The sequence below is a fragment of the Rhodnius prolixus genome, unplaced genomic scaffold (assembly GCF_049639745.1).
Source record: "Rhodnius prolixus isolate KJV_2025 unplaced genomic scaffold, Rpr scaffold_2, whole genome shotgun sequence".
Lineage (NCBI taxonomy): Eukaryota > Metazoa > Arthropoda > Insecta > Hemiptera > Reduviidae > Rhodnius > Rhodnius prolixus.
The window spans coordinates 4,086,951-4,100,206 of record NW_027411592.1 but is presented as its reverse complement, the minus strand read 5'-3'; the positions used below and the strand labels follow the sequence as shown (position 1 = coordinate 4,100,206).

The 13,256-nt window shown below is 33.9% G+C and overlaps 1 protein-coding gene across 2 annotated transcripts in view; it reads left to right on the top strand.

The window, feature by feature from the left end:
* LOC141450288 (proteasome adapter and scaffold protein ECM29) overlaps window positions 1-13,256 on the top strand; it is a 33,844-nt gene that overhangs the window by 14,096 nt on the left and 6,492 nt on the right. For both annotated transcript variants that reach the window (XM_074120580.1, XM_074120579.1), the window contains exons 16-26: window positions 249-353; window positions 434-664; window positions 1,331-1,445; window positions 1,524-1,710; window positions 1,789-1,906; window positions 10,439-10,603; window positions 10,684-10,818; window positions 10,911-11,021; window positions 12,011-12,132; window positions 12,410-12,629; window positions 13,019-13,178. In XM_074120580.1, coding sequence (XP_073976681.1) covers window positions 249-353; window positions 434-664; window positions 1,331-1,445; window positions 1,524-1,710; window positions 1,789-1,906; window positions 10,439-10,603; window positions 10,684-10,818; window positions 10,911-11,021; window positions 12,011-12,132; window positions 12,410-12,629; window positions 13,019-13,178 — 1,669 coding nt within the window. The remainder of the gene's footprint in view (window positions 1-248; window positions 354-433; window positions 665-1,330; window positions 1,446-1,523; window positions 1,711-1,788; window positions 1,907-10,438; window positions 10,604-10,683; window positions 10,819-10,910; window positions 11,022-12,010; window positions 12,133-12,409; window positions 12,630-13,018; window positions 13,179-13,256) is intronic.

Sequence of the window (13,256 nt, the reverse complement as noted above, 5' to 3'; positions counted from 1 at the left end):
TCCAGGCAATTGAGACTTGAAACGTTAAGAATTTTTTTTAATTTTCTGGCACATAGCCTTATTACTGCCACAATTGCACATCTTTAACTATCAAAGCAAAGTGTATCTGCAGTAAAAGAACTTTCAGAAAGTCGGTTTAAAAAGTTTATCTCATTGCTTCTGAACTCAAACGCTGGACTTCCGTGTTCTGACTTAAGTGTACTAAGTATTATTTATTAATAAACGAAAATATATTTGTTCTGTTTTAGGTAAAAGACCGGACGTGTACCACGCTTAGTCAGTTAGCCGTTTCAGAAGAAAGTTTCCAGTACAAAGACTTAATCATAGAAAGATTGATGGAATCATGTAAACAGGTATATACAATATTTTTTTTTTAATACTTAAAATAAATTAGATTATTAACTTTCAATGAGTTCTTGTTTTTGTGTTTAAGATAAAAGATGTGGAATTGTGTTTAGCTACGGGTGAAACTGTAGCTTCTTGTATTCTTGGACGGGGTTCATCCTTGGCCGGAGATCCTTGGACTAAGGAACCTGCTAAGGAAGAAGAAAGAAGACGCGGCCTACCGAATGGTATAATAATAAGTGCAGATGAATCTTTATCGAAAACTTTGGGCTCTATTTTAGGTTGTTTGAGCACTGATAGACACCCAGCGACTAGACAAGTATGCAAATATATATTTTTCATATTTACTTCTTATTTCCCTCTCCTAAGGTTTAAGTTAGAACTATCCTTTTTGTTATTTTAACTGGTTGTTAAAAGAGTTATCGCGAAAAATTATGTAAGGAACATTTCCAAGAGCAAACGTTATTCTTTTCAAATTGTTATAAAAGATGAAAAGCTTTGGTCTCAGAATGCTAAACCAATTAATGCTACCAATTACTGGTTAACCAATCACTGGTTAATATTGGAGGGGAATCAGGCTATTAACAATTTGCAAAGAATTGCTTTGCATCTCAGCCGGAAGGAAGAAGCAGGTCAATAAAAACACTTAAAATCATTGATTAGTCATCCTCCAACATGATCATTAGCTATACTGGACACGCATTAGGAGAAGCTTCTTTCCCCGTTTGGTCTACTCTTCATATATCGCTTTTCCGATTAATATTTCTTAAGTTCTCAGTCTAATGAACCGTACCTGGACCTTTGAGTGGTATTTTAGATCACCCATGTAGTTAGACCAACATGAACAAAAGTGGAGGAAAGATGTATGATTAGATAATTTTGTGTCCACTTCTTTCATAACTTATAGTACAGTAATGGAAAAAACCATAATAACAGCAGTTAAAAAAAGTGATTCAACAAATAATATTTTGACTTCTCTTTGCAGACGCTTTGTTTTTGGTTATTAGCAATCACTAAACAATGCAACTTCTTGCCCTCAATGAGCAGCAGATTAAGTGACATTCAGGGTGGTTTTATGGATTTACTTTCTGATAGCAATGGTAAATAATATTTAATTTCTCAAGAATTAGAATTACCTCATGTAAACATTTTTAAACAAAAGAAATTTCTTATTGTAGCTCTATTGCAAGAAGGAGCAGGTAAAGGGTTATCATTAGTATATGATGCTACACAAGATCCTAATGCGAAGAGAGAACTTCTGCGTACAGTCGTTGATCAGTTGACTGCTGGAAGAAAATCGGTGGCTAAAGTATCTGACGATACTAAATTATTTCAGGAAGGAGAACTGGGTGAAACTCCTTCTGGGTTCGTATATCATTGGGATTGAGAATTAAAAAAATAAATCAATTTGCTTTCATCATTAACACATATTTGTTTCGACAGTGGCAAGCTGTCAACTTATAAAGAACTTTGCCAATTAGCAACAGATTTAAATCAACCAGATCTTATATACAAGTTCATGCATCTTGCAAACCATAATGCTGTGTGGAATTCCAAGAAGGTAACTGGTGTCTCTTCTTAAAAAGATTAAATTTATTTTTTAATTTATTCAGCAATTTGTATACAATCTATCAATACAATAAGGAAATCGATGATCACCATGGTGGTGGGGATGACTAGTAGGGGGGAAGTACATTTTGGGAGCATTTAGTGCTAGATTCCATTCACTCAGGCCCAAAGAAAGCCAGACATTGCAGTTTTCCGACGTGGAGAATTGTTAGGGATTTTGTGAGATGCGAGATTCTGCATAAATGGATCTAATCCATTCTAAATTCTCTCACACACTCACTCTCTCCCCCCCCCCCCAAAAGTAATAGTAATACAAGACTCATTGCTCTTGTTTATTTGGACCTGACTGCGGAACTGAATACAAAGACCTCTAAACTCGGGTGTTCGTTTCATTTATTACATAAAATGGTGCTCTTTCACTTTCATTCTATGATCTAGATTTTACTTTCTTCTACTTCAGGAAAATATTTGGTTAACTTTTTTGATTCTGCATTACACTAGAAGTATGAAACCGGAAATATAATGTTGGAAACATGTTTATATTGGACATTTTTACGATATCAATTTTTATTGCATTATTCGATAATTTATCAAATACCTACGGGGGAAAAATTAGTAAAAAAAATTTAAATAGTATTTTTCCTAGAAATAATTACCAAAAACAGTTGGCTAATCTCATTGGCGAACGGAATGTGTGATGGGGCGGACTGTACCTGATGACGTAGAGACACCGTAAGCTACACCCTCACCAATAAAAGCACAGTTATCCAGTACATACGAGGGGGTACCCAAAAATAACCGGAATTGCGTTGCCGCGCATGGAGCTTATGTAGTACGCATTTCTGCCGCTAGACGTGTATAGCGCAATTCCTTGCCAGTTCAGTCCTGCCTGTGTTGTCTGCCTGGCTTGTTCTGTTCATCTGCAGTGATTGTTTTTACCAGCGCTGTTTTGTTCTTTTTTCGTTTTTTATGATGGCAAGTTTAAGTGAACAACGTGCAGCTCTGAAATTTTGTTTTCTACTCGGCAAAAATGCTGCTGAAATTGTTTTAATGTTGAAAACAGCTTACAAAGATGACGCTATGGGAAAAACTCAAGTATACGAGTGGTTTACTCGGTTTAAAAATGGCGACATCTCGATTGATGACAAACCTCGTTCTGGACGTCCATCAACTGCCCGAATCGACGAAAATCTTGAAAAAAATTCGAGAGCTGGTGTTCACAGACCGTCGACAGACAATTGATCAACTATCAGAGAGTAGTGGGTTATCTTGGAGCTCGGTTCAGCGAATTTTAACGGAAGATTTGGGGATGAAAAGGGTTGCTGCCAAGTTTGTTCCTCGAGTTCTGACTGACAATCAAAAAGAACATCGAGTTGAAACATGTCGTGCTTTGAAACAACAGCCTGAAACTGATCCAGACTTTCTGTCAAAGGTCATTACTGGTGATGAGTCATGGTGCTATGGTTATGACCCAGAAACAAAGCAACAGTCGAGCCAATGGAAGACGTCATCTTCACCCCGACCAAAAAAATGTCGTCAAGTCAAGTCAAACATCAAAACAATGCTGATTTGCTTTTTTGATGCCAAAGGCGTAGTCCATTCAGAGTTTGTCCCCCCCAGGTCAGACCGTCAATCAAACCTTGTATTTGGAAGTTTTGAAAAGATTGCGCAATAGTGTTCGCCAAAAAAGACCCGATTTGTGGCAAACAGGAGACTGGTTCTTCCACCACGACAATGCACCTGCACACACAGCCATCTCTGTTACACAGTTTTTGGCTAAGAATGGCATGGTTCCGCTGCCCCACGCACCTTACTCGCCTGACCTGGCTCTGTGCGACTTTTTCTTATTTCCACGCAATGAAAAAGGGCATGAAAGGTCACCGATTTGACAACATTGAAAAGGTCAAGAAAAAAACGAAGAAGGAGCTGTCAGCCATTTCTAAAGATGACTACAAAAAATGTTTCGAACAGTGGAAGCACCGGTGGGACAAATGTATTAGTTGTAATGGAGAGTATTTTGAAGGGGATAAGGTTGTTCTGTAAAAAATTTGTAAATAAATAGCTTTTAAAAAATAATTCCGGTTTTTTATGGGTACCCCCTCGTAAAATGGTGCTCTTTCACTTTCATTCAATGATCTAGATTTTACTTTCTTTTACTTTAGGAAAATATTTGGTTAACTTTTTTGATTCTGCATTATACTAGAAGTATGAAACCGGAAATATAATGTTGAAAACATGTTTATATTGGACATTTTTACGATATCAATTTTTATTGCATTATTCGATAATTTATCAAATACCTACGGGGGAAAAATTAGTAAAAAAAATTTAAATACTATTTTTCCTAGAAATAATTACCAAAAACAGTTGGCTAATCTCATTGGCGAACGGAATGTGTGATGGGGCGGACTGTAGCTGATGACGTAGTGACACCGTAAGCTACACCCTCACCAATAAAAGCACAGTTATCCAGTACATAAAATGGTGCTCTTTCACTTTCATTCAATGATCTAGATTTTACTTTCTTTTACTTTAGGAAAATATTTGGTTAACTTTTTTGATTCTGCATTACACTAGAAGTATGAAAACGGAAATATAATGTTGAAAACATGTTTATATTGGACATTTTTACGATATCAATTTTTATTACATTATTCGATAATTTATCAAATACCTACGGGGGAAAAATTAGTAAAAAAAATTTAAATACTATTTTTCCTAGAAATAATTACCAAAAACAGTTGGCTAATCTCATTGGCGAACGGAATGTGTGATGGGGCGGACTGTAGCTGATGACGTAGTGACACCGTAAGCTACACCCTCACCAATAAAAGCACAGTTATCCAGTACATAAAATGGTGCTCTTTCACTTTCATTCAATGATCTAGATTTTACTTTCTTTTACTTTAGGAAAATATTTGGTTAACTTTTTTGATTCTGCATTACACTAGAAGTATGAAAACGGAAATAAAATGTTGAAAACATGTTTATATTGGACATTTTTACGATATCAATTTTTATTACATTATTCGATAATTTATCAAATACCTACGGGGGAAAAATTAGTAAAAAAAATTTAAATACTATTTTTCCTAGAAATAATTACCAAAAACAATTGGCTAATCTCATTGGCGAACGGAATGTGTGATGGGGCGGACTGTACCTGATGACGTAGAGACACCGTAAGCTACACCCTCACCAATAAAAGCCCAGTTATCCAGTTCATAAAATGGTGCTCTTTCACTTTCATTCAATGATCTAGATTTTACTTTCTTTTACTTTAGGAAAATATTTGGTTAACTTTTTTGATTCTGCATTACACTAGAAGTATGAAACCGGAAATATAATGTTGAAAACATGTTTATATTGGACATTTTTACGATATCAATTTTTATTGCATTATTCGATAATTTATCAAATACCTACGGGGGAAAAATTTGTAAAAAAAATTTAAATATTATTTTTCCTAGAAATAATTACCAAAAACAGTTGGCTAATCTCATTTGCGAACGGGATGTTTGATGGGGCGGACTGTAGCTGATGACGTAGTGACACCGTAAGCCACTCCCTCACCAATAAAAGCACAGTTATCCAGTACATAAAATGGTGCTCTTTCACTTTCATTCAATGATCTAGATTTTACTTTCTTTTACTTCAGGAAAATATTTGGTTAACTTTTTTGATTCTGCATTACACTAGAAGTATGAAAACGGAAATATAATGTTGGAAACATGTTTATATTGGACATTTTTACGATATCAATTTTTATTGCATTATTCGATAATTTATCAAATACCTACGGGGGAAAAATTAGTAAAAAAAATTTAAATACTATTTTTCCTAGAAATAATTACCAAAAACAGTTGGCTAATCTCATTGGCGAACGGAATGTGTGATGGGGCGGACTGTAGCTGATGACGTAGTGACACCGTAAGCTACACCCTCACCAATAAAAGCACAGTTATCCAGTACATAAAATGGTGCTCTTTCACTTTCATTCAATGATCTAGATTTTACTTTCTTTTACTTTAGGAAAATATTTGGTTAACTTTTTTGATTCTGCATTACACTAGAAGTATGAAAACGGAAATATAATGTTGAAAACATGTTTATATTGGACATTTTTACGATATCAATTTTTATTGCATTATTCGATAATTTATCAAATACCTACGGGGGAAAAATTAGTAAAAAAAATTTAAATACTATTTTTCCTAGAAATAATTACCAAAAACAGTTGGCTAATCTCATTGGCGAACGGAATGTGTGATGGGGCGGACTGTAGCTGATGACGTAGTGACACCGTAAGCCACTCCCTCACCAATAAAAGCACAGTTATCCAGTACATAAAATGGTGCTCTTTCACTTTCATTCAATGATCTAGATTTTACTTTCTTTTACTTCAGGAAAATATTTGGTTAACTTTTTTGATTCTGCATTACACTAGAAGTATGAAAACGGAAATATAATGTTGGAAACATGTTTATATTGGACATTTTTACGATATCAATTTTTATTGCATTATTCGATAATTTATCAAATACCTACGGGGGAAAAATTAGTAAAAAAAATTTAAATACTATTTTTCCTAGAAATAATTACCAAAAACAGTTGGCTAATCTCATTGGCGAACGGAATGTGTGATGGGGCGGACTGTAGCTGATGACGTAGTGACACCGTAAGCTACACCCTCACCAATAAAAGCACAGTTATCCAGTACATAAAATGGTGCTCTTTCACTTTCATTCAATGATCTAGATTTTACTTTCTTTTACTTTAGGAAAATATTTGGTTAACTTTTTTGATTCTGCATTACACTAGAAGTATGAAAACGGAAATATAATGTTGAAAACATGTTTATATTGGACATTTTTACGATATCAATTTTTATTGCATTATTCGATAATTTATCAGATACCTACGGGGGAAAAATTAGTAAAAATAATTTAAATAGTATTTTTCGGTATAGCAGAACGCCTCCCCCCGTGTCGATATAACACCACTGATGCCTGAGCACGTAAAGAGATTTCTCGATTGGCAATTTAAAGCCGCCTCTGATTCCAAAGAGTTTTGGAAACTTGTTAATCGCCTTCGTCGAAAAACCTTCGTTTGTGGGAATATCCCGATGGAGGAGTGGGTATGCCATTTCAGAAATATATTGAACCCCCCTACAGTCTCTCCTACTTTATTTGCAGCCCCATTTATTACTTCATCTTTTTTGGATTCACCCTTCACACCTGAAGAACTCATGCCTATTCTTACTGACCTCAAGTCTAATAGGGCTCCTGGACCTGATTGTATTATTTATGAATTTTATAAGTTCTCTCCTTCCTGCTTTATTGACAGACTGCTGGCTTTTTTTCAATTATATTTTTGACTTAGGCCTACTGCCTGATTCATTTGGCCATTCTATTATATTTCCGCTTTTCAAGAACGGCAACATTAATGAGTTAAATAATTATAGGAGCATCTCTTGCTTGGATACTTTAGCCAAAATTTTCACAGCTCTTCTTCTTTCTAGACTAGAAAAATTCGTGAAAACTAATAACTTGTTATGTGAATTCCAAGCCGGGTTTAGACGCGGTTACTCCGCAGTTGATAATATTTTCATTCTTATTAACTTAATTAACCTTAAGCTATTAAATAAAGGCCAAAAACTATATTGTTTCTTTGTTGATTTTAAGTCAGCTTTTGACACAATAAATCACAACTCATTATTTTTAAAATTATTCAACTTAGGGGTATCGACCAAATTTATCAATGTAATAGAGGCAATGTACGCCTCTGCAGCTTCTTCAGTACGTACTGCTGATGGGATATCTGAACCTTTTCGTGTGAGTTCAGGCGTCAGGCAGGGCTGTTTGTTGAGTCCAATTTTGTTCGCTCTTTTCGTGGATGATTTGCATTTGCTCTTGGAGGGGGGAGTGATAGTCGACAGGGTCAGGATTAACGTATTATTATATGCTGATGATACTGTTCTCATAGCTGATAATCCGATTTCCCTTCAAAGAAATATTAAAATTCTCGGTTACTATTGCGAACAGTGGAATCTCACTGTTCACCTTAGGAAATCTAAAATAATGGTCTTTCGGAAAGGCGGTAGATTGTCCTCTTCAGAGAAATGGTTCTACAGAGATCAGCAGATAGAAATCGTGAATAGATATAAATATCTTGGTGTTATCCTGACCCCTCGATTGTCCTTCCTTCCTCAGCTTGAGAGTAGGATTTCCACAGCTAAACTGGGCGTAAACACGGTTTGGTCCAGTTTTATACTCAATAAAAATGTCCCTTTGGATGTTAAACTTCAAGTTTTCAATAGCGTGTCGCGGGCTGTCGTGTGTTACGGTTGCCAAATCTGGGGGTTTCAATCCTTTGACTGCTTGGAAAAGTTTCAACGTTTTTTTCTTAAAAAGTTGTTTGCTCTGCCTTCTTGTACTCCCAATTATATGTTGACCATTGAAACTGCTTTGGACTCTATTCATTCTTTTACACTGAAGTTGCATATTAAATACTGCCTTAAAGTCTTGTCGATGGATGATTTTCGTCTTCCTAAGATCACCGCTCTTCAAATAATAAAAAGGAATGCATTCTGGTTTAAACACTGGCGCTCCCTAACTCGTCTTTACAATTTGAACATTTCTGGATCCTTAGAAAGTTTGCCTAGTTGGAACGCTACTCTCTCTGGGCTTGTGTCTCAAATCGAGGCCGCCCGCCGTGGGGAGGCTGCAGATCGCGCTTTGAGTACTGACCGTTTTCTTCTTTACAGAGTATTGATTTCTGAGCATAGAGATTTGACTACAGTGTCTTTTTTTAATCATCTGGAATTCCGTGATCTGCGTTGGCTTTTCAAACTGAGGAGTGAGTTACTTTTCCTGAATTACAGACCTTGGTTACAAAGAGATCCAGATGTCGAGAGATGCTCTCTATGTAACTCTCTATGTAACTCAAATGTTCGAGAAGACTCTTACCACTTTTTGGGCGAGTGTTCTCTTCTGTCGGAACTCAGGCTACTGTATTTTGGCAAGGGTTTTCTTAATAGAGGGGAAATTTTAAATTATTTAAATGACAAGGTTTCATGCCGCGTCCTGATTTCTTACGCCCGCCATGCCTGGAAAATAAGGTTTGAATGGATTTCAGACATCTCTTAGTATTTTTTATTCTTTTATTTAATTTTGATTTGTTTTTATGTTTTACTCTATAAATTTATTTAAGGGATTCTCACATATATGGTAATTTGTATTGGTGTGTTTATATTTAGGTATATTGATATTATTTTTAATTTAATTCAAGTGGTTCTTTTTAATTATTTATTCAGTATTTTTTCTTTTTCTTATTCTTCTATTTTTATTTTTTTTTATGTCAAGTGATATTATACTCGTATTTTGTTATTTTGATATGTAATCAACGAAGTAAACTCTGGCAAACGGCATTTTGCCATGCTTTTAATACTTGTTCGCCTTTTTCAGTTTTGTTTTTTCTTTACTTAAGTTTTATTTTTTTTGTTAATTTATCGTTTGTACATTTAAAAAAAATAATAAAGTATTATTATTATTATTATTATTATTATTATTATTATTATTAATTTAGCAGCAACTCAGAGGAGAAATTTTTGTTCATTAAATTTATGTCTGTATTTTTTGTTGTCCTTAAGGGACTAATGTCCCAGGACATTAATAAACGTATTTCTTTCTCACTCACTCTCTCTCTGCGTGTGTGTGTGAGAGAGAGAGAGAGAGCAGTATGGAATTTGTTGTCCACGCGTTGTTTTATGTAGCGGATGTTGAGGTCCTTATGGAGAGTAAAGTTACATACGTAAATGAAGCTCAGCGATATGTTGGAGTAACTTGGAGCGAACTGAATTGTTTGTCTGTTTGTTGGTTTATTGGCCCATAGCTCTAAGCCCACGTAGGTCATGAGTATTTTAGATTTGTCTTTTTCAAGTAGCCGGGTAAAGAATTGACGGTCTCTTAAGTATTGAATCTGGGTATAAAATTTTGGGGATCATGAAACGTCTTCTTTTAAATTTATTCAATTTTTTTTCAGCATTCGGTGATGGACATTTTCTTTTTTAAAGTACTTCTCTACTTAACTTTTTTCATTTCTTAAAACTTACTTATTTATTTCTTAATTACTATTATCTTGAAATAATTTTCTTTAAATTTCCACTTACTTTTAATCGTATTATTGAAGGATGAAATATTTGTTTGTGTTGTGGTTGAAGAAAGTTTTATGACGCTGCCTAGTTGGACGTTTATTGTATTTTTTTAAATTAAACAAATTCATATTATTTAGTGTTTTACTAAGAGTGAGTGTTTGTCTAGTGGTCATGAACGTGGATTTGTAAGTGAGAAATCCCCAGTTCGTTTTCCGTGTGTAATAACTTTTTATTTGTTAGAAAAAATGATAATAGTAAAGTATGTGCTTCTAACCCCATCCTCGACCACCTAATCGGTTGTTGGACCTTAGGCCCCACCCGAAAAAATAGGCGATTACTTTACTTTATTTAGTATTATACTGTTTATAGGGCGCTGCGTATACAATATCTTCGTTAGTTAGCAAAGCTGGTACAGATTTAGATACCCATCTTCCTCAAGTTTTGGTGAAACTTTATAGATATCAGTATGATCCTGTGCCGCATATTCAACAGTCAATGGCATCAATTTGGTCTTCTCTTGCACCACCTGACACAGTTAGTATAAAATTTGGAAATAATATATTTGAGCTGTAATTAAATTAAAATAATAATAATAAATCCTTAATATTGATCAGCTTGAGAAGTATTACAAAGAAATCTTCAACGATTTGCTGGTAAATTTGACAGCAGTTCATTGGAGAGTTAGGATTTCTTGTTGTCTAGGATTTCAAGATTTTATTCGGGGAATAGGAGGAAACAATCTGTTAAAGGTACTTAAATAAAACAGTAGCCAAACACGATTTATAAAAAAAGAATTTTAGATTTTTTTATTGAAATAAAACTTTTTTTTGTATTTGAATAGAATGAGCCAGAAAAAATTGGAGAACTTTGGAGACAGTTGTACAGAGTAATGGACGACATTCATGAAGGAACCAGGAATACCGCCACTTCTACTGCAAAAATATTATCAAAAGTCAGTAAAATGAACCGTACAAATGTATTTTAAACAAAAGAATAAAAATATTTTGAGCTTTTTCCAATGATGAAAACACATAAGAGTTAATATTGATTGTTTTATGAGGTACAATCTGTCTATAGCATGTGATGGTAATTAAACATTCAGCTCTTTCGAAGTGAGAGATATTTTTAAAAAAGTCATATCTGTAAGTTTGCTTGTCTCTCAGCATTAAAGAAGGTTAGGTGAAAGTGTCACGCAAGACATTATCTACTTAATTATTTATTTTAAAAATTATTATGATTTCATAATAACGTAACATTAACTTTGTTTTACTGATTATAATAATTGTAAATGTAATTATGTATCTGATATTTCTTTGAACGAAAAATTAAAACTGTGTGAGCCTTAACAGTCACCGAATTCTGATTTTTCAATATTGAAACGTTTCCGGCTACATTTCGTCTAACTTCTGTCTGCATAAAAGAATACAGTATTTTTCTTACTACAAACATGGGTATTACTTCTTCTTCTTCTTCTTAGTCAATCCTCGTTTACCTTTCAGTGTCGAGGTATGGGTATTACATTGTAGCATTTTGTAGAATATTGTTCATAGTTTTTTGTGACTGTGTTTTTTGGTCCAAAAGGTATACAAATAATTGCCATTTTCAGTCATAACTTTTTAATTATTTTTTTTTTAGTTTTCAGCCTAGGGACAGGGTTGTGAAACATATTTTACGCAAGAAAAATGTAATGTAATTATAATAATTTTCCTTTCTATTGCAGCATTTGTGTAGCAAATTTATGAGTCAATATTATTATTGTTGAATAACATAATTTATGTGAAAGTAGAAGTACCTAATCAAAGTAGCAGATTACTAGGCCAGTGTTGGCGTCATCGTCATTTTTCAATCATCTTTACTTTTATCTTTATTCATTATATTCATTGAAATGTTTTATACTTTTTTGAATTTGCATAAATATATTTATTTGTTTCTACTTCCCAGATTTGTATCCGAGAATGCCAGAAAGATATGGGCAAAGCTGGTAGAAAAATGGCTGGTATTATTCTGCCAATTATACTAGATGTAGGAATTAAAAGCAGGGTTCCTGAAATTAGAAGTGTAAGGTAAGTTTTCAAGAGGTTCCTGGAACTTACTTACTTCCAAGTATCGCACAGTTACATAATATATAAATATCTTAATCTTTGTCTTCATATTTAGGTTGATAAAACTAAGGATTGTTTGGGTATACCACAAAAATATCAATGAAAGTGATTAATACATTTCTCATTGGATTTTTTTTTTTTTCATAAATTATCAGATAAATTATTTGGTTTTGCCTTAATTGTTTTAAATTAGTAGGTACTATTTTGTTACTTAATACATTCTTTTTTTATATTTCAGCATTTCTACGTTGACCGAAGTAGTAAAAGGATCCATTCCAAGGGAAGATACACCAAGTATCGTGCTAGCTCTGTTAAGAGCTGGGGCTGACCTAGAAAATTCTTTGTTAAACGCCTTTGCTGTAAGAGTGTCTGGAGTTTCTGCTGCTGCTAGTGAAGCTTTAGATGTAGCTAGAGTGCCAGCAATGAAATCTCATTATCTTGTACAAGCGTTAGTCACTGTAAGTATTTTGAGGTTAAAAAGTTCACTTTTTCACGTATGTAACTGCTGTAAAACAAAGGTTTGTGCCTTAGTATCTAGTTTAGTACCTATTAATCTTTCTCCTCAAAATCTTACCCTTAATTTTCTATAACTTGAACCGTATTGGGCCCAACACTTCTGTAACATTCTGCTACTAGAAGTTATGTCAGAAGAAGCCTCAGAACTTTTCGTTTTCAACTTCTGATTTGATTTTTTTTTTCAACCTAAATAAAACTTTTAAAAACCTAAAAAATGTAATCAGATTAAAAATTTATATTTATAATAGAATAATGAAAGTTGAATTTTAATATTGCCTTAACCAATTTTTTTTTTTTTTTTTTTTTTTTTTTTTTTTTTTTTTTTTTTTAGTGTGTTCCTTATGTTGATGCTGAAATGCTTGGCGGCATGCAGTCTGAAATGTTAGATCTACTTAAACCTTCAGCTGGCTTTGGTACAAGAATCGCAACATCTCATTTTGTGGTACTTCTGAGTCATCATTTAACCAAAGAAGAATTTCAGCCTTATGTCGGTTAGTAGTATTAAAAGTGTGTGGAATTCGCAGATCTTTTATTATTATTTTAACTTCAATATCAGAACCTTAACATTA